Genomic DNA, 21,496 nt, shown 5'->3' with positions numbered 1-21,496 from the left:
AGACCCTGTCTCTCCCAAGACGCCTGGTGAGGGCAACTCAACCTCTGAAAGTACCCTGGAGCTGCTCCCTGCCCCGCGGTGTCCATGCATCTGTGCCCTGGGGGCCCTTGGTCCCAGTCCCTCTCCCGCTGTTGGCACTGCTTCTTCCTGTCTGTGTCCTCTCCACAAACTTCTCTGGCATCATGTTAGCTAGACTAGGTTTTCCATGGCTTGTGACCAGTGATGGCTAGCTGATCCAGAACTCATTTTCTTGAGACGGAAGTGACCGTGATCTCTCAGATTTAATAGGAAGACCCAGAGAGTCCCCAGTTGCTGGGGACAAGCAGAGATTTTCTTCATTGCCACAAAACACAAAAGAGTGGGTTCAAAGTCAGGACAAAACCCAGCAAACCAAGCTGGCTGGAGTCCTTTCTTCCCAGTCCTTTCTCCTATAAAATGTTTGCTTTGGCTCCTACTGTCCTTTGGGCAGGTGAGAGCAAGCATACCACTCACTCTCCTCCGTTTCAAGATGCTCAGAGCCCAGCCCCAGACTGTCGGCTGACCACCTCAGAAGGTTCACCCTCCAGCGAACTAGTCCTTGTCCACTCCTCAAACGCTTGTGCAAGTCTGCTGCGGGCCAGGCCTCATGCCAGACAACCCACGGGGGGCCCTTCCAGTCTCCAGGAAAGAAAACAGGCCAGGAAATACAGCTCCTCAGCAACCTTGTTATACAAGCAGAAAACACACACATGCTTTCTGGTTCTAAAGACGACTACAGAGGCCCTGTGCTCACAAACAATGTAAAGTGAACTGGCAATTTGTAGCTTTGCCTCCACTGCAGAAGATCCTTGCGTCTTAAAGTTGGAAGACCCCAAGACAGAGATTGCCTGCCCCACCACCAGCCCGTGTGGAAAGTCCTCCTCCTACAGCCCCCCAAACAGCCAGTGAACCTACAGTATTTGAAAACATCAAAAGTGAGCAATGTGTTGTGTGTTGGTAGTTTATTTTTTTTATTTTTATTTTTTAAGGATGCTACCCTACCAAAGGCCAGGGAGTGGGGACGTTTGGGTTCATTCAGGACTGAACTGTTTGGGAATATCACCAGAATCATAGGCATGTTCAGAGTCTGTTGAGCATTGACCCCCACCAATCAGAGCCAAGAATGAGGGTTGATTCCACAACTCTACTGTAATGTGGCTTGCTTCTTGTCCCCTGGGGTTGGCAACACCAGACCTTTCCACCTGGAGCCACTGACCCTTTCTGCCTTGTTCCCTTCCACACCCAGGGCAGTGGAGGCAGTGTCTGGCTCAGAGCTGTGCTCAGAAATACCTCAGTATCTCAGCAATCACTGCGTGTTGTATGAATGAGGGAAGGAAGGAGTGAGGTCTAAATTACCTGTTACTTCTGGCCCACATCCCATCTCCCACATGTATTGGTTTCTTGGCTGATTTCTTGGATTTCTACTGTTGCCCTCAACTGGCCAGCCTTAGAGGGTTTTTCCCGGAGAGAAGACATCTCGAGATGGAGGGGGAGGTACTGGAAGCTCCTGCCAGCCACACCACTGGCATGAGGGAGAAACCAGATTGCACAAATGATCGAGACACCAGAAGTGACACGAGTGGCTTCACTAGGAAGACCCGCATTTCTGGTCCAAACGGAAGAAGACTAGCTCGGTGAGGGTCCCCAGTGACCACCTTCCCTCCGGGCCTGAGAAAGGAAAGGGCCGTTGGGTCTCTGAAATGTCCATCCAGCTCCACGTTCTACCTAGAGACTCTCCAACACCTGCGTCCCTCGGTCTCCAAACAGCATGGTTGCCGGAGCTGGCATGATGCCTCACTCCAATAATAAAACCACAGCTAAATGCGGGGTCCCTGCCCCCCAAGCCAAGAGGCTCCGGGGCTCAACACCTGTACATGTAACGCTTCTGCCTATACTGTTATGTCCCACTACCATATAAACAAACTTAAAAGTAACGCCAAAGCCACAGACTTTTTCAGAGTCTGTTGGCCTTTTCAGGCCACCAGCTCCCTAGAACACAGGCATATCCCTCCCGAAAACACAGCCACACACCCACTAAAGGAGACACGGAGGCACGAGGGGTCAAAGGAAAGAGGAACAGAAAAAAGCTCCTTGCTTGCAGTGTGGTGTGAGATCGCCAGGAGCTACGGCTCAAAAAGGAAGTTAGGGAAACAAACACCACCACTATGTGGGGAATGAAAGCGTCTACAAAATCCTACAGATTAGCTGGTTTCCCTCCATCTGGCGCGGCCCAAAGGCGTGCATGGGGAGAAGGCTGGAGTTTCTCCCCCAGCCCCCCCGTGACCCTAACGGATTCCAGGTTGAATGTAGGCAATTCTACGTCTGTCTGGCATGGCCTCATTAGAAGTTTATGCGAAGCTGCAGACAGATGTGGCTCAAAATAGTTCCCAGCCGTGGAAAGAGTGGCGGTAAAATAAGGAGCAGGTACTTTTTTTAAGGATGGGGGGTGGCGGTATTTGCAGGAGGATAAAAAAAGAAAATACAGACACCATCATACATCCTTTAAATAATCCACAGTAAGCCAGAGAAGACACCCTTGCTAATTTTGAAGAGATTTCACTGTAAGGCTGGAAAATGCTACTGAACAAAGACCCACTCGCCAGCTCGACTGTAACAAAGACTGCTTTTCCTCCTAATCAAGTTGTTTGCGTCCTTGGGTCGTGTCCTTCAGGGAGCTCTGATGCATTGGTCACTCGCCTCAAACTAACAATAGTTGAGTCCCTGCAGGGATACAGGCTTTACCCCCAAACGAGAACCCAATGTTGGGATCTCTGGGCAAGGTGAGGGAGGCAAGCGAGGCAGGCATGGTGTGGGATCATATACTACAAATGTTGGTATTTTGTTAATGATGAACTTTCTGCTTTAATTTTTTTAAAATATTGCCTTAATATCCCATTTATGTTTACTACAGACTCTTGGGCACATCCCTGAAGAACACCCTTGAGGGAGTGTGTCCCTGGCCTCACCCCAGCCTCCACCCTGCAAGAAACCCATGGAAAACAGTCCAGGAAAGATACACACATCTCTGATTTCTCACTGACCTGCTTCCGACTTTTGGCAGAACTTGTACACTTCCCGAGTCATAGGCGGAACAGGGCCATTTGTGCCATTGTCACTTTGGGCTTCCTTGCCTCTTACGGCCTCCCGAAATGAATCTGTTTCATTTTGGAAGTTACTGGGCCAGGACACAGGGCTTACTGCCCACTGAGTCATCCTGCTAAGTCAGCTCTGAGCAGGCCGTAAAAGAAGAGAAGGCCTATGCCTCTCAGCCTTCAGACAAGTTCTCCAAAAGCTCTGGTGTCCCAAGTCTCCCAGCTGGCGCAGCTGAGAAGGGCAACTGGATACCCTTTTCTGCTGTCAGTCCATTTGAGCCGCACTTGCTGGGGACACAGGGGTTTAGATGCACCCCAAACTGTGTCTGGACGAGCAGCTCTTCCTTCGCAGTAAGACAGGCTCCTATCCCATGTAGGGGAAAGTATGTGCACATTCAATTCGAAGGAACTTTGTTTCTATCGGAAACAAGACACAGAATGAGAGCCGGCCACCTCCTCAATGTGGCAGGCTAAGCAGTGCTTTCTTCCCCAGGGCTGCCTAGAGGTATGAAAGGTGCGTGGAGGTGCTGGGGGTCGGGGCCAGCCAGGGCGCTGGAGCAGAGAGTGGGGCTGGCCTCCAGCACAGCCGCAGGGCCTCCTGGAGGAAAGTGCTGTTTGCTCCCAGCTTCCTTTGTTTTAAATTCTTGCAGGAATAAACCACACCAGAGATGTCAGAGCCTTTCACCTGCCTTCAGATTTAAGGCCAAGTTCCCAGCTGTGAGGTCCCTTTCATCTAGCAGAAATCCAAATTCTCCCCCCAGGGTCACACCAGGTCAAGCCCTTCGTTCCAAACCTTCTTGCTACAAAGCAAATTGCCCCTCGCCTCAAGTCACTCCCTCGTTGTGGGGTTTGGCTGTGTTTAGGCCTACCCCATCTCTGCTCCCACCACCTTAGCCTCCTCACACCTCCCCTGGGGCACAGAAGGGGGATCTCAGTCTCTGTGACCCCTATGGTGGGCTTGCCTGGTGTGCACCAGCCCCTTCCAGAAACTGAGACTTAGCCCCAGGGCCCTCTACTTCTAAAGACCTATCTTGCCTCCTCAGAGATACACAACTTGAACTCAAAACCAGGATCTAAACATTTACGAGATTTCAGAGGATGCAGAAATAGTTACACGGGGAGACAAACTCACACAAAGTCAAGCAAAGCCATCATGGGTCAGAACCCCACGTCCAAACTCACGTCCAATCTGGCCAACAGCAGCTTCTCTCACGGGTCCTGCTCACTGGCGCACCGAGAGTGGTTCTCTGTAAACCAGTGTGCAGAGTGTCTCCAGGAATCGCTTCCTGGCGGCGCCTTCCAGGCCTGGGCAGGGTCCTCTGTCCACAAACCCCAAGGCTCCATGTTCGCTCCGGGGAGCACAGGAGCATGCAGACAGACCCCTCACCAGGAAGCACTTAACAAACCGGTTCTAAACTCATCAGTGAAATCATCCCGAAAGGCCAGAGCCCAGTGGCCGCCCGCACCACCCCACTAACGGAGGGAGCCTCTGGTCAGCGCCTCCAGAGGACACCAAGCCCCAAACATTCCAGGGTAGAGGGAAGCAATAGAAAACAGGAGAGGTAGAAAGGGCGGGACCAAGTCTCACTGAGCCTGGAACAACCTTTGGCCAGCATCCTTATCAGGCTACTTATCAGCAGCAGAGGCAGCCAGGCACACCTTTACCCCAGGTCCATACACCTTATTCTAATGGAATGCTAATAGACAGCCTACCTGGCCATCAAGGGTGCAGCTCGCTCAGTGCGGCTCCAACTCAGGAGCTGGGGCAAGACCCAGGATGGATGGTCCATGGAGGTGACCTCCACTGTGCCAGAGAAAGAACCTTGTACTCATTGGCCAACCACAGAATGGGGTACGACAGGCAGGATGGGCCCTGGCCACCACCCCCAACAGGGTTTACAGTCCCCACGTGGCACAGCTATCCTGATGGTCATGTCTTCACTATATTGAGTGTTCATAGATTCCATGTCCCATCTCCTTTCTGGTGTACTCCTCACACATCCTCACTCTGTGTCAACGTTGGCCATCCTCCTCCTCTTCTTCCTCCTTCTCTTCTTCCTCCTCCTCCTCCTCCTCCTCCTTCTCTTCCTCCTCCTTAGCACTGTGATTATGAAGAGGGCCAGGAAGAGTTTGTCTCCATGCCTGAACACCTGCATCTCCAGCATGGGTCATGGGTCGGGGGAATCACAGAGGGGAGACAGCTGGCCTCACATCAGCAGGAGGCTGGGGTTCTGGATCCATCCATTTCACTGGAACGTTCTAACATTTGGAATGCCTCTTCTTGGAAATGTGAACATGACTTTCTTGAACAACACAGGGACAGAGATGAATCTGTGGTATTGCTGCCTTTTGTGGCAAAATACATTAAAATACAAGTTTCAATGTTTTTTTAATTACCATTTTCTTTTCTTTTCTTTTCTTTTTTTACTCTACTTCTTTGGGGAGTAAAAGAACCCAAAACAAATGTCATTCTTGCTGGACTGAGTCAGTGAAGCATGCTTTGAAGAAGCCAGGGTGGCAGGTTGGTCATCTTGTGAGATCACTATCCCAGAGTCAGACTGGCATTGGAGTCTCACCCAGGGGACACTGAGAGAAGGCCCCACACATCCAGGTGACACAGCTAGCCAGGACACAGAGCAGAGCGCCTGGGTCTGGCGCCTTCCCACGAGTAGGGGTTGTAGAGTCTAGATTTTCCACCACAGTTGAGACTGCAAACATGCACACCATTCTTTTCATAAATACATTCCTCCTGGTCATGAGATCACATGGCTTGGAGTTTTGTTTGGAAAACATGGTCACCATCATCACAGTACACAATGCCTCTCCCTCATTATGTGCTTGGCCGGATTAGCAGATGGCAGGTTCTCTCAGTTCCCGGAACAAAGTGGAAGGAACACAGAGGAGCTCCTTGCTGGGTATCCTGCAGCTCCACCGGCCATTTGATGGATGGCTCACTCCCAAGCCAGGTGGATGGTGGTGGGAAGAGAGGGATTAATTTTATGTGTCGAGTTAACTGGGCCACCAGAGCCAGATATTTGGTCAAATGCCAATCTAGAGGTTGCTGAGAAGTTTTTTTTTTTTTTTTTTTTTTTTAGATGTGATTAACATTTAAATCAGTAGACTTAGGGTAAAGCAGATTACCCTCCAGGAGGTGGATGGGCCTTGTCTAATCAGTCAAAGGCTTTCATGGAAAAACCCAGTGGTGCCTGAAGAGGGAGGAGTTCTGCCTCCAGAGTTGAGGCTGCAACATCACCTGCTGTGTGTGTACATGTGTGTGTGTATTTATACAGGCATGTCTGCACACACACATGCACACATACGCCATCCTGTGAGTTCTGTCTCTCCGGAGAACCCGACTAATACAATCCCACACTGTGTCCTAGGACACTCCTGGTGTTCAAGCATCATGGCGAACAGCCCCAGGTGTACAAGCATGTAAGCACGTGGACTACTTGTTCACTACTTCTCCCTAGTTATCTTATTCTTGGCAAACTCTCCACAATCATAAGATGGGTTGTGTTTCTCTGATTTGGAGTTTTGTTTCTGTTTTTGTTGGCAGTGGTGGGATTGCTTGGGGGGGAGAGGGAGAGCTCCCTAACATGGCTAAAGAAAGTCATGAAACCCACACGGTGCCACGGACCAGCTGTGGCCTCAGCCGCCTCCACAGGCCTAGGAAGTGCAAGCCGTCCAAGACACATTTGGTTCCTCTTTGGGGCCACAGACTTCCTGGAGGCTACAGCGGAAGTTACGGGCAACACCCCTCAAAAAATGCACATTCCCACATGTGTCTGCTGGGCTGTATGGGCCTCTGGTTAGCATCCACACACTCTGGAACAAGAAGCCTCATTCCTGGGAGAAAGCATGCAGATCAGAACCTCAGTGACACTGAGGAAAAGGACGAACCTCCAGGCAGCAGGGCTTAACCAAAAGCCAACCAGCATTATTGAACACGGGATGTGTGCAGAGACGGTTGACCAAGCTGAGGTCTGGAAGAAGTAAGCACATAGGGGGATGAGAGAGAGCCAGCGACCTCAGCTCTTACACCCACAAGACACTTCAGGAGTCCCTGGTCTCTCAGGCCCTCACTGGATATTGACCTTCCACAGAAGATACATAAAGAGTCTCGGCAGTACTTTGCATGTCCCACCTGCAGCTTGCAGGTCCTTACATGCAGTGCAAGTGACCTGCAACCCTGCAGGTGTCCTTCCCAGGCAGAGGAGGACTGTGGGACAGGGCCTGGATGCATATTACACACTCGAGAAGTCTCCACAGACCAGGAGGGTCTGCAACAGGGAGTGGGTAGGGAAACAGACGGGAACCCAGAAAAGAGCTCGTTATTCTCCACTTTCAGCCCAATTCAGCGATGTTTCATCCTGCCATTTCTCCAAAGGCCCACATTCTCTGTCCCTAGAGCCCATTTTCTCACATTACAATCTTGTCCAAGATGTTTAAAGATAGCAAATGGATCTGTCTATGAATCTATCGAGTTTTGGAAGGAAAGGAAGAAAGGGAAGGAGGGAGGCAACCATGGGGCAGGGGGTGGGAGGGAGGAAGAAAAGAGAAAGAGCATCTGGAAAAACCTTCCTTTTAAAACTATTTTGCTTGTCTAACTTCAAAATGTTCATCTGGCTGTTGTCATTTTTGTTGCACACAGAACTCTCAACACCATATTTAATCCTTCTTTCCTAGTGTCTACAATGAATCAGGGTCAGGAAGGAGGGGAGGAGGTCAATCTAACTGTGAGGGGGACGTCAGCAAGTTGGCTGCCCTAGAAAAAGTCAAAGGTCCGTGGATTCATATAAGACAACTTGGAATTACGAGCTAGGGCTTCAAACAGATCAGAGGGCATTTGCTGAGCTTCTCAGGCACATGGCAAGCAGTCAGTCCTCCAGCTGGTGCCAGGAGCCTGGCAACAAGCAGAGTATGGAAGTAGTCTCCAAACCCTCTCCTTCCTCCTCTCTTCTCTCCTCTGCCCCAGCCCCCCTGCCCCTAATTCAGTTGGCTTTCCTTTCTCCTTCTACATTGACAGCTTGAGACTCTAGCAAAGGTGAGACTCAATCCCTGCGTCCTGGATTCTGAGAAGATACTTTGGTCAGGTCACAAGGCCAGGGGGTTAGGAATCAGAAAGGACAGGTGTCAGGGTGATGGAGGCTGCAAGAAGAGGAGACTCTGGTCATTATCTGAGAATAGAAGGAGCCCCACCCCCACTGCACATCACACTCTTCTTCCTCACAAAGGTGAGGCTGCATCCTCTTGGCCCTGGGCTGACTCTGCGTGGACATGCAAACTGGGGCCTCCGGTTCAAAAAGAGTTAAGAATTCCAGGATAGTGTTAAACTGAGCATGAGTTCCTCCGAGCCTGGACCCTGAGCAAGTGTCAAGGTGGTTTAGTGAAGCCAGCCCTGTCTGCCATTCTGGTGTAATTGGGTCACTTTCCAAATCTATCCCAGATGCGCTTCGAGATGCTGTCACCTGGTCTGAAAGCTACTTGACCCTTCAGGGATACCCTCCTTGGCCCCTCATTCTGCAGGTGTTCATGAAACAAGGTGGGTAAGGGAGCCTGTCGAAGCTGTCACCCACTGTGCTCAGAGGTTTGAGGGTGAAGGAAGCCATGGGGACATGAATCAAGGTGGTTCCAAACATAACAGCAAAGCTGCCATTCCCAGGGAAAGCTCCTCCATAAGAATCCCTAGTAGGGCACCAGCAGGAGTCCCACGAGGTCCCAGGAACACCTGGGAAATGGAACATGGAGACATCTGGTCCAAGTCCCAGATTTTAGAGTTCAGGATGGCAAAGCCCAGAGGGCAGGTAACCAGAGCAAGGTCAAGCCCTCTTTCCTGTTTGTAAGGTGATGTTTCTGCAGAGGGAGGTTCCCAGATGGAGTAAGTGAATGGGGGACACTGTCAAATCCTCCCACCACCAAGCGCTCTCGACCCCTTGGTATTGGAAGAAGGTTGACTTTACAGCGAGGCAGACCCCAGGACTCCAGGTGGCACTGGCCTTGGTCCCACAATAAGAGTTCTCAGGGGCTGGAAGGGAGGAGGAGAGACCGTCTGTGGCATCAGGTGGCAGTGGGTGGCAGTGGGCAACATGGGTGACAGGGGTCAGCCCGGTGGCAGGACCAGTCAGCACTCCAGCCCTGGGAGGATAGGAGCCTGGTACCCTGTGGGACTTCACATTTCCTGGGAAGGTTCCACCAGGCCCTGTCAAGCCCACCCCTGCACTCTCTGGAGAGCAGGCTGCTTTCAAGGAATTTGAAACTCCTTGGAGCCTGGTAGGGTCGAGGGCAGGGGGCCCATTCAGCCCCTGGGGCAGGAGATAACTTTCCTCCATCCAAGAAGGACTTCTCAGGTGTCTAATCCCTCTGGCCAGCTCATTTGTCTCAGAGGGAGGGCTCCCCCTTCCACCGGATCAGAAATTCTGAGATTGGGTTTCTCCCAGGCCAGGCCCTCAGAGGGGCTGGGAGCCACACCCCTGACCTGCAGACCAGGCCTGAGCTGGCAGGAGGCCCCAGCAAGAGCTGGAGGCTGTGCCAGGGTCGGCTCCGGGCTGACCTGGCAGGGGTGGGATGAGGACCTCCAGGAGCGAAGATGTGGGCCGGCCCTCCCAATCACTTCCCACCACCCAGGGCTAGGCTGACTCACTCAGGAGTGTTGATCCAGATGATGTCCAGGTGGCAATAGTAGACACACTCCTTGTCCTTGTATGTGAAGCAGGTACAGCGCCTGGCGCGGCCGTGCACAGGACCCCCCTTGGATGCCTGCTCCCCAAACCGACCTGGTTCTTGCTCCTGCTCGGGGCTTCTGGGACTTGGACCTTGCACTGCAGTCATGGCCACAGGCTCCTGGATGTCCCCCTCAGATCTGGCTGTAGGGGGGGTCCCCGGCACGCCGCTTTTGCCAGCGTCCCCAGGCTGGGGGCAAGGTACCAATCCTGCAGGAGGCAGATTGAGAGGCTCCTGAGCTCCTGGGTGTGCAGACCCCCCCCACACACACACACACACCCACACACACCACCACCACCCTTCCCAAAAACCCGGGGGGAAGGGGACAACCAAACTTTCTGCAAAGTTTGCGGGCCAGTTGCACTTTCTGTTACGTCTGCAACCTCTGCCATACGTTCTGAAAAATTTGCACAGTTTTCCAAGAAAACTTTGCACAAGTTATGTGCATACTTGGTGGAAAGCTTGCGAGCTATTTTCACTTTCTGCAAAGTCTGCAAGGTACTCGCCCCCGTTGAAAACTTCGCGATCATTTTCGCACGGTTTCGGAAGAGCTGGCAAACTTCTTTGAAAAGCTCCCAACTGTCTGAAACCTTCACCGCGGCCACCAGGGCGGGCAGCATCTCTAGCTTGCCGGTGGGCTGCAACCTCGAGAGCCCCCCCCGGGCAGTCGCGCTCCCGCCGGCCCCCTCGGCCCGCCCCCAGGCGCCTCCGGGGGTGGCGAGCCCGGCCGCGGCTGCTCCCCCGACGCATCCATCCCTCCGCGCGCCCCCGGCCCCGGGTCCTTTTGTGTGCGCCCGCCCGGCCGGGAGAGGCGCGCCGCCCCGCCCGCCCGCTTACCTGCGGCGGAGGTCACCGTGAGCCCGAAGAGGAGCCACAGCCCCGGCTCCATGAACCCCGGTGGGGCGCGGGGCACCGGGCCGGGAGCGCGGACGCCTGTGGCCGAGAGAAGGCTCCGGGCCGGCCCAGCGGCCTCGCCCTCCGGCTGCGGGGTCGGAGCCCGGCGCTCGCTCGCTGCGTCCCGGCCGCGGTCACACTCTTGAGCGCGCGCTGCCCATCCCTGCGCGGGGCCGGCTGTGGGCTCGGGCTTTTCTGGCGCCCGCACCACCCCCTCGCTCCCCGCCCCCCGGAGGGGCTGGGGCCGCCGCGCGGGGCCTTTGAACCCGGGGCGCGCCGGGGGTCGCCTCCCCGCGCTGGGGGGGAGCGGGGGCGGCGCGCCGGGGGCGGTGGGCGCGGTGGGCGCCGTGCGGCGGGGGCAGCTGTCCCGAGGCCACGCGCGCGCACACTCACACACATGCACACGTGTGCACACGCACACGCGCGCTCCCACTCTCACCCGGCCGCCTCGCTGCCCCTGGACCTGCAGCTCCCACCCACAGCAATGCCAGCGGTAACAGGCTGCTTCGGAGGCTGCTGGCTTTTATCTCAGGGGCCATGGGAAAGCAACATTTCTCAATGTTCGCCTAATGACACCTTGCCCTTGCACAGACCGTCCTGCCAAGGCCCTGGGCGTACTTTACACTCGTGACTCACGGGCACGGGCAGTGTCTCCCTGCCTCTCCCAGGAGCTCAGAGCCAGTGGGTGTGGGCAGTGGCAGGGGAGCAAAGTCAAGCCAGAAGCAGGTTAGCGGCCTGGGCCCCCTGCACAGAAGAGGGGCTTCAGTAAGTCCCCCCCCCCCCCCCCCCCCCCCGCCCGACCCCGGTTCCCTTCAAGGCTTTCCAAGTGTCCAGTGTGATGTGTGGAGGCTCACCTGAGTCTTGTCCTCTGCCCTGAGCAGCACAGAAGACAGGGGTTGCCTTATTTTGTGGTGACCAATACCATCTGAGCTGTGAATGGTGCCTGGGCACACAGGAAGCACTCCAGGAAGATTTGTGGGTGAGCGGATGAATGAACGAATGATTTGGCCCTGGACTGCTGACCTCTGAGAATACCTGGAAAGCCTCAGAGCCCCGCCCTTACCAGAGCTCTCTGACCAGAAGGGTGGACAATACACAGAGGCAGTGCTCCAGATGGCACTGGGCAGTCCCCGCAGGGCCACTGCCAAGCCCGTCAACTTGTGCTGGATTGGAGTTGGCTTTCCCAGGGAACCTCAGGCACGGCCAGGTCCCACGCCAGGCCACACTGACCTGCAGCCCTGGAGTTGCGCAAGTCTCAGGGCACTGTGGTCACCTTAACACAGGTCCCCAAATCCTTTGACACTCTCCCCATTGTCTCCTCCCATAGAAAGCAGCAGAAGTCATAAAGGTGCCACAACCTCCACCTGGCTCCCTCCCTCGGGACACTGGTCCTCTGAACACAGCCACCATGTTAGGAGAAAGCCTGAGTGAGCCTATGTGCAGCCATCACAGGGAGAGAACCCGAGGCCTCACAGCAAAGGCAGTGCCGACCACAGACACGTGAAGTGAGCCCAGAGGTGACTGGAGCCCCAGCCTCGAGACTTGCCACTGAGGATAGGCCAGCCCCCTCCCCTGTGGCCCACAGAACCCAGGAGCACCACGGAGGGTCATTTGCTGCAGTCAATGGTGGGTAAATCATTACCACGCTGGGGAAGTTTCTCCAGCCCACTCCACCCCTTCCATCCTGCCCAGTCCTTGAGTCCAAGTCAAGGAGAGGAGTGGGATGTGGAAGACAGTATCCTTTAGGGTGATTTGTCACCAAGCAGGACACAAGCTCTGTAGGGGGGGTTCGGCTTCATTTTTTGGTGCTCCATGCTTTGAAAATTAGAAAAACCCAAGACTAGGATTATCTTCTGTTCCTGCTGGGCTACAAACTTGGATCACTTCATCATTATCCCTTCCCTTAGAATTAACATATCAATCACCTACAAAATAAAATGTCTTGGACTGAGGGATGACTGGAAAAAGAGAAAGATCAACCAATGAGCTAAAAAGAGAAAGGGGTAGGAGGTGGTCTTTGGGTGTGCCCAGACACAGGAGGTGTCTGAGCTGCTGGGACCACTCCCCGAGTCCGTTGCCTTCCACAGCTTGGACAAAACCAGCACACCTGGGTGAGCACTTCGGGAGGCACCTGCACTGGCCCACCTCTTGGGGTCTTCTAATCTAGGTGACAGCAGGGAGTCTGGGCCAGAGAACCAAGGATATAGGCTGCTGAGACCAGAAGACACCACGCAGAGCTGAGACAAGAGTTGACAGCCAGGTGGACAGTCGGTGGGGGCAGAATTTTAACTGGTCTTCAACCAGGTCAGCCCCCTGAACCCCATGATTGGAGTGGGTACCCACCTGACATTCAGCAACACCTGCTCTCCTGTGAGAATGTTCTCCCCTTTTCCGCTCTTCCTCTGGCCTCTGACCACTCCCGGGAGAACGCCTCCATCAAGAATGTCTCATATAATCTTCCTTTTCGTGCTGAGAGACAGAGGCCACAGGCTTGGAGACCTCGGGCAGGACACAGAATCCAGACAGGATTTCTTACTCTCTCTCTCTCTCTCTTTCTTTCTTTACATTGTGGTAAAATATGTATTCCATAAAATTTACCCTCTTTAGCATTTTCAGTGCACAGCTCAGGGATATTAAATATATTCACATCGCTGTGCAGCCACCAACACGACCTCTCTCCATAGACATCTCTTTCATCTTATAAAACTGAAACTCTATCCCTCTGAAAACACCAACTCCCCGTCTCCCCCTCCCCGCAGCAGGACAAGCCTTTTGTGTCTGGCTTATTTCACTGAGCATGATGTCCTCAAGGTTCATCCTGGTTGTGGCAGGTGTCAGAATGTCCTTCCCTTTTAAGGCCGAATAGTGTTCCCTTGTAGGTATAGACCACACTTGGCTTTTACCATCCACTGACGGATGCTGGGTGGCTTCCATGTTTTAGCTGTTGTGAAGAATGCAGCTATGAACACGACGGTGTGAATACTCTTCCAGAGCATTCTTTCAATCCTTTAGGGCTGGAGTTACTGGATGACATGGTGACTCTGGCTTTGATTTTTGCATGAACCTCCATACCGTTTACCACAGAGGTCCCATTTTGCATTCCTGCCAACAGTGCATACGGGTTCCTTTTTCCCCATATTCTCACCAGAACTTATTTTTTAAATTTTTCTGATTTTTGATAGTAGCTATCCTAATGAGCATGAGGTGAGGTGGTATCTCATTGTAGTTTTGGTTTGCATTTCCCAAATGATTAATGATGTCCAACATCTCTTCATGTGTCTATTGGCCTTTTGTATGTCTTACTCTGAGAAATGTCTATTCAAGTTCTTCACCCAGTATTGAATCTGGTTGTTCTTGTTGTTGTAGTTGGGATTTGGTAACATTGTTTTAATTGCATTTAATTTTTTTGTTTACTACCCAATTTATTATTTTTTAAAATTTAATTCAATTTGCCAACCTATAGTACATCACTAGTTTCAGATGTGGTTTTCAATAATTCATCAGTATTTCATTTAATTTTACATTTATCTTTTATTTATGGCAAGCGATACTGATTTTCCATGTGTGATGGTGAATAGAATTCCTTTCTAAATTAACTTATTAATTAATTAAATTTAAAAAAGTAACCTGAATTAAAATATGAAGTAGTCATTGTATAGGTGGTTTGGAGACTTAGAAAATCCCAGAGCTGGTTTGCTCATAATGGAGGTCTGGAAAGATCTCATTAAACTAGGCAAGGAGGAGGGACAAGATGGAGGGGTGGGGGTAGCCAGGAAGGGGAGGGAGGACAGGGGATGGAGGATGAGGAGCAGAGCACTTTGACTGCAAAATCCGTAGAGAACAGTGGACAACAGCAGGGAACTGTTCCTTGCCCTGTTAAGGGGAAATCTCATCATTCTTGAAAATTACTCTTAAAAAAATCTGTGGAAATTAATAAAACACATATATATGTTTTGTCAAATTGAAGGTACAGAGGAACTCTGGAAATCCAAATCACTTGTCCTATAATAAGGAAAAGGCACAGGACAATGCCCCTCTCCACATCATTGATGCTGCCTTGGGAAATCCAAGGGCTTTCTCTCTGGGCTCTTGTGGTTTGATCCAGCTGTTTGGTATGTGGAGAAAGGAGGACCTGAGAAAATCAGGAGTGGTCTGGGAGTCCTGTTTCTGTTGGATTGTTTGGCCACTTAATGGTGCATTGATTGATGCCTTAGTCATGACTTTGAAGGTTCCTGTGGGAAATATTGGTTACTTTTTTCCACCCAGCATCCCCTCCCTGCCTTTTGGTCACAGCACTTTGGTTCTTCTTTTAGGACCCACCCATCCTTTGTCCACATGGTCAGTGGGTCTAGGACTCGAAGGTAGTGACTTGTGACTGAGATCTGGCCAATCCAGAGATCCTGTCTGTTTGGCTACAGCCATCAGTTCAGGGCTGGGCAAGGCTGGACCAGCAAGTCAGTCTCAGAACTTTAGCTAAAATGCTTGAGAATGTATTCCCTGGGACTGTGGAGAAGAAAGGAAATGAATCTGAAGCTACTGGTAGCCACCTTGCCACCACGAAGAAAGACCCTGTGAGAATGGACCCAGTATGGAGCAATGTGGACTCAAGAGCTGGAGAGACTGGGTTGGTGTTCTCTTTCTAGCCCCTGGATCCATCTGGGCCTGAAATCCATGCTTTCCCTACACTTTGCATTTGTAATAGCTCATAATTTCTTTTTTGTTTAAGCTTACTTGGGATTCTGTCATTTGCAATGGAAAAAAAAAATCCTGGCTAGAACAGTACCAGCCCTTGTGGGCTTCAGGCTACACAGCATGCAAAGGGAACAGTTCACTTGATTCGACCGTGAGCCAATGGTGAGGGTTTTGCCCTTGTAACAACTCAAAAAACCCTGAGCTATCATTACTCTCATTTTCCCGATGAAGAAAGGTTAATGGTTAGAGGCTCAAAAAGGTCACAATGACTGGTCCATGGTCACACAGCTATTAAAGTGACAAAGCCAGGATTCAGATTCAGTATTATCCAGTTCCAGGGGCAGGGTTCATAACCACTAGGCAGCTGCCTCTCAAACGCACACCTGGGGTCAGTAATGATACTTGTTTTCTCCTGTGTACCACTGATGAGCGCTCACCTCTCCATCTGTCTAGCTTCCTTGTTCCCACGCTCTCTGATGCAAGGTCGCCTGAAGGACCCTGTCTCCTCTGCAGCAGACACTGAGTGGCCTCTCTCCTCCTCCAGGGTCTGCCAACCCTCCATGATCACCTTTCGCCGCCTCTGCCATCAAATGCACCCCACAGCGGAGTGATTTCTCGGGCCGGTCGTGGGCCTTGGCCAAGTGCGTGGCAGGGTCATTCTGTGGACTTTCCAGCCACCTCTTCCAAGCTGGCAGATGTGCGGCTGTATCTTTAAGACTGTACCTCTCACTTCACTTTTGAATCAAAATCCAACCGCTAAGAATATTGTGATGTATCTGGATAAGCATCGCCTCAAGTTGCCTCTTCATGTGCTTTGTGACTCTTTTGAAGATTGTTTTCTTTTAAATTTAGAGGATTTAAGTGAGAGTAACATAATACATTACGTACTATTCCATTGTCCTGGAGTTTCTTCCTCCCACCCAACCTACCCAGCAGAACCCTGGACTTGCTCAGAAACCAGATAATTAAGTGCTTTTCTATGTTATCCAAGTCCTAGTTGTGCGCCTCCTCGTCAGCATGAGGCTCATTGTGAGATGCACTGCAGGAGGTATGAGGCTCCAAATTCCCTGCTTTGAGTGACATAAATTGTATATAAAGTTCCCAATGAAATAAAATTATCACAATGTATTCCAAACTTCAGCCCTGCCAATTACATGTGTTGAAGGGCTAAAAGAAATTGGTTTGATCCCCCTCACCTCAAAAAAAAAAAAAAAAAAAAAGAAAAAAAGAAAAAGAAAAAAAAAAAAGAATCTAACAATGAGTCTAGCAAAAACTGTTTAAAAGAACTCCAGAGTTCCTCCTGTGTTTTCCATGGCTACCCCTTCCATATCCTGTTCCCTCAGGTCTGGACTATATCTTCCCTTGAGAAACCACCTCTCCCCACAGTTTGTGTAGCTTGTGTGGGGCTCCAGGGCCAGGGTTATGTCTGTGGACTGACCAGAGCATCACATCACTTTTAAGATAGGCAGACCTCCAGAATTATAATACATTTGTGTGGTTTTAAGCCATTGAGTGTGTCATAATTAATTATAGCAGCTGAAGGAAATTAACACAACCTAGACTACAATGATTGGTTGGGGACACGGCGCTGTGAGCCAAGCCTGGCCCCGTGGGAGCCAATGAGATTCAGTCCTGGGACTCTGAATTCCTTCCATGGAGCTGCTGAGAGGACCAGAGGGGAGCTTGCAGGTGCTGGCAGCCATCTTGTCACCAGGAGGGAAACATCCATCCAACACAGAAAGAACTGAGGTAGAAAACACGAGCAGGGAGCTGAGATTAAGCGTTGAGCCCCTGGATCCAACACGACACCCCGGACTTTTCACCTCCATCCACCAGTACGTTCCCATCTTTGAGCCAGTTCAAATGAGGTTTCTGGTACTTACAGGCAAAAGCATCCCGATGTTTCAGCTCAACTTACTGTGACGGTGGCTGGCGCAGAGGTAAGGGGTCATGGTATCAGCTGGCGATGGATGCACCTGCTGGTGGTCGTCTCAAGAGCACCAGCAGGACAGCGTGCCGGTTGACCTGGTCAGGGGATGGGAAGTGCTACCAAGATAAATATTTAAAACTTGTCCAGAAGATCTGAGGTTCCACACTTTTAGCAGACAAGACATGAGTGCTCTTTCTAAACCATTTCTTGTGCCAGCAGATACGGTGCAGTGTGGAGGGGAGGAAGGGTTGTGCCAACCTTGAAGCGGCACGTTAGACGGCCATCAGATGGGATGCCAGCCCGGAGCCTCGCGGCTGTCTGGCCGAGTGACGCACCACGGAGGGACCAGTTCCTGAGGGAGGTGCACAGGGACTCCATCTTCAACAGCACCAGCCCTCGGCAGAGGCAGATTTAGTTTAGGAATCTATCCTATACTCCAGGGCCTGCATTTCAGGTTTTTCTTCAGATGCCTCCAACTCATACCTGTCCCAGCCGCTCCCACCGCCCCCCTCCCCCAGAGCTCCCACCCAGGCCACTCAGACACACACACCCTCTCCACTTATCTCCAACATGTGCGCTTTCACTGGGCACCTGTGCGTCTCCCTAAGGTGGGAATGTCAGGCATCCTAGCAGATTCGTGGCAGAGATGCTTTTGAGCAAGTTAAGTCAACACACCACAACACACCTGCTGGTTTTAGCCACCGTGAAGTAGCCTTGACTCTTATCACAGAAATTTTTTTACAAACGGTATCCTGCTAAAGCTCTTAACCTGGTGAGTTCCTGTGTCCACCAAATGCAACCAGTCCCTGGATTTGGGAAACTTGGTTCCAGAAGCTATCAAATGCTAGCTTGATCTGTTTGCAGAATAAAAATATGCATCAAGGCACTCCTCCATTCCCTCCACCCTCCACCTCACTGCATGAATCCTATCCAAAGCCACTTCAGAACCCAAATGCTGCCCCTTCTGGAAAGTTCTACCTAATTTGCTTGTTTAAAGGAAACACCTTCTGACCCCCTTACAACTGCTTATGGCCTCTGTGGACTTGTAGTAAAGCATAACAGTAACACTCATGGGCTTTGGAGCCAAATGGACCTGGATAGAAAGCCTGACTACCCCAACCCTTGCTAGCTGAGTGATCTTGGCCAAGTCACTTCACCTCTCTGAGACTTACTTTTTTTTAAATCTTTGAAATGGGGATAATGGTAGTAATGGTAGTAGGTAGACTACCTACTAGGGTCACTGTGTGGGTTAAATGAGAGAATGTAGGTAAATATTGCATGTTGGCCTAACACAAAATCAACACGCACTGAATAAATGTTACCCAGCTGTCATAGTGGTTGTGGTTGTTGTTGTATAGATACTTTTCTCTCCTGATAGATCAGAAGTCTTTGGCGGGGGGGTGTATTTGTTATCTGTATCACAAACATCCCCCTGATCATAAGGACAGTGAAACGAGAGCATTTGCTGGCTAGGCAGCTCTGAGGTCTTGCTGGACATGCTGGCACTCAGCTGGCTGTTTGGGGATCTGGGTTGACTTTGGGCGGGACAAAGAAATGACTCAGCTTGGCTCCATTTCTCATCCTCCCCAGGTCATCAGGTGTGTCCTTTCCACGGTCGCAGAGAGAGAATACCCAACACACCAACCCCTCTCAGGTCTCTGTCCATACCACATCTGAGGACATCCCAGAGGCCAAAGCAACTTCTGCTCTTGGGCCTTGGGGGGCACAGCCAGGTTATGGGGTCGAGGGCCTGGTAAGGGAGCTGTAAAGAAGTGGGCCCGTGAAAACCTACCACAGGCAGGGACTGAAATCCTACAACAGGTATAAGATGGCACATTGCTCCTGAGGAATCTATATGCCTTAACTGACTAGAATAGGAATTTAGGTCCCAAACAAGTCACAAAGCATCAGAATCTGAGGGAATCAAATCAGAGGAATTTGTAGACCACAGGTGATTCATTGTCACTGAAGTTTGTGGAGGGTTTCCTCACACAGCTAGCTTCATTCCCTTTTTTTTTTCTTTTTCTTTTTTTTTTTAGCTTCATTCCCTTACATGGAAATACATAAGCTTTTGTTTCTAGGGTCAGAGGAAAAATATATGTGTAGGCTGGCCGACCCTACCTTTTGGGGTGTGTCGCTCACTGTTCCTCCTCATCTCGGTCTCCCTCACACCTGGGGACCGTCCGGACTCGGGAGAGAAACGAGGGGTGAGGGAGGAGCACTGGTCAAGGAGTGGGGAGAGGCAGGACAGAGTCCTAAGGGCCGCAGGATTCCCCAATTCCAGAACTTTCAGAAGACAAGGAAGAGATTCCTCAGAACCTCTTGGGTTATAGCACAGACGCATTTCTTTCTGAAAGAAGTTTCACAATCTGGGTTTTTAATGAGCTCCACATTTTCTTGTGTAGGCAAGATTTCTTTCTAAAAGACAAGAGAAGACCCTCAGCAGGACGCCAGTTAAACAAAAGAGCAATGCTGTGGAGTCTGGAAGTCATAACTCAAGTTCAGAAATGCACAAAGGGCAGAATTTGACCTGATATCTTCCCAGAGCTGGAGAGCAGCAAGCTCTCCTGCCCGAATGTGCTGATGGATCAGGGGAAAGGAAGAGAAATAACGTGACTTTTTTTTTTTTTTTTTAACCTTAGGATTCAACTCTTAGTTTCCAGGGATGTCAACCAGTAGCTCAGTGAAAATACATTTAAAAGGGTTCTAAGTGTGTTCCTTTACTCACTCAATGACTTTCCATTGGGCCCCCGTCAGGAGCCAGGCGCTACCCCACATGCCGCTGCTAGCACCGTGAGAAAGGTGCGTGCTTCTCTGATGCCCACATGCTATTGGCGGGAAGGACAATAAACAATAAAAACACAAATAATTAACTAGTGTGACTGGGGGTTACGACAAGTGACTATGAGGAAAAATGCATGAAGGGAGAGCTAGACAGTGACAAGGAGGGCAGGGCCAGGGGCCCCATTTTGAACAGAGTGTAGAGGGAGGTTAGCCGAGGTCCAAGAGGCTAAAGGAAGCCAACTCGACTAAGATGGCCCAGCTCCAGACAGAGAGAACCATGTGTGGGGTGAATGTGGCACAGCCCAGGGACAGCGAAAAGGCTGGCCTATCCATTACTCTTCACAGTCATCTGACCTCCCTTGGGCCCCAGAACAAGGCCGCTCTCCTGGCCTCTCAGGCTGGGAAGACCAGGACTGATCCTTTATAGCATTCTTCAGAATTGTGACAAAATGCCTATTTCTGGGATGATCCGGTGAGTGTCTGCCCCCCACAACCATGACATTGCTAGAAGGCACTGACCAGGTCTCCCTGTTCACTGCAGTGGTCTCAGGACCTGACAGTAGATGTTAGGGGCATACTTACGCCTTCCCTTCATTCTCTCATTTAGATCTCACAACACCCCTACCCAGTGGATACCGTCATCATCCCCACAGCACAGATGAGACGCAGGGAAGAGAAATGACTTGCCAAAGGTCACACAGCTGGGTAGGGGGGAGGCTCAGAACTTTAATTCCAGTCTTTTCTACTCGAATTTGTTCAGGCATGGGCACAGGACCCCATCAGAGCCAGTGATGTGCCAGGCAACATTTGCCTTGGCTTCTGGAAAGAAAAGCCATCGTCCCTCCCTGTGGAGACTAAGGTGGAGGGCAATGCCATGGAAGACAGAATGGAGAAGAGAGAAGCAGGTGCACAGTCACATCATCTACAGTGCTGGACCAAGCCCCACCCGAATCAGGCCTGCATCTGACAACCAAGTCTTTATGTCCTAAGGCAGCGCCAGTCTGTGTCTTCCACTTACAACCTCAGTATTTTCTAATTTGTCATCACTATCATTACTGGGTTATTATTTCACAAAGAAACTAATATATAAATATGTATATATTTTGCCAGAGCTGGTCACACTTCACTTTTTCAAGAAAGGTCATTACTGCTTGCATCCCCTCCTATGTTCTCTAGCCTTAGCAGCCCGAGGTAGACACATCCCCACTCCCTGCTGTGGCCATCACAGCCCCAGAAGGATTGGGATGTCAAGAGATACTTATAATATGAAAATTCTGAGTTATGTTGGCCTTTTTTTTCCTCAAATGTGTGAATAAGTGGTTAATTCATAGCCCACAAGATTGGAGACCATCAATCACCAGAA

General features: G+C 51.1%; 1 protein-coding gene and 1 long non-coding RNA gene across 6 annotated transcripts in view; one reads left to right on the top strand and one right to left on the bottom strand.

Moving 5' to 3' along the window:
- Positions 1-19,612, bottom strand: part of EDN3 (endothelin 3) — a 30,191-nt gene extending 10,579 nt beyond the window's left edge. For 2 of the 5 annotated variants that reach the window (XM_072801609.1, XM_072801610.1), the window contains exons 1-2: positions 10,671-10,860; positions 9,754-10,042 (exon numbers count right to left, since the gene is read on the bottom strand). In XM_072801609.1, the coding sequence (XP_072657710.1) occupies positions 9,754-10,042; positions 10,671-10,722 (341 nt within the window). In that variant the 5' untranslated portion in view covers positions 10,723-10,860. Of the gene's footprint in view, positions 1-9,753; positions 10,043-10,670; positions 11,029-13,070; positions 13,227-19,141; positions 19,202-19,470 lie in introns of those variants that run through there. The other 3 variants (XM_072801611.1, XM_072801612.1, XM_072801607.1) reach the window with 3 other exon arrangements.
- Positions 12,075-16,593, top strand: LOC140618730 (uncharacterized). The gene is made up of 3 exons (XR_012018808.1): positions 12,075-12,353; positions 12,895-13,031; positions 15,873-16,593. It is a non-coding gene; the product is annotated as an uncharacterized lncRNA (long non-coding RNA).
- Positions 19,613-21,496: the final 1,884 nt, after the last annotated feature.

Source organism: Canis lupus, chromosome 26 (assembly GCF_048164855.1).
Source record: "Canis lupus baileyi chromosome 26, mCanLup2.hap1, whole genome shotgun sequence".
NCBI lineage: Eukaryota > Metazoa > Chordata > Mammalia > Carnivora > Canidae > Canis > Canis lupus.
The sequence above is the reverse complement of the archived record's forward strand: the minus strand, read 5'-3'. Positions and strand labels throughout refer to the sequence as shown.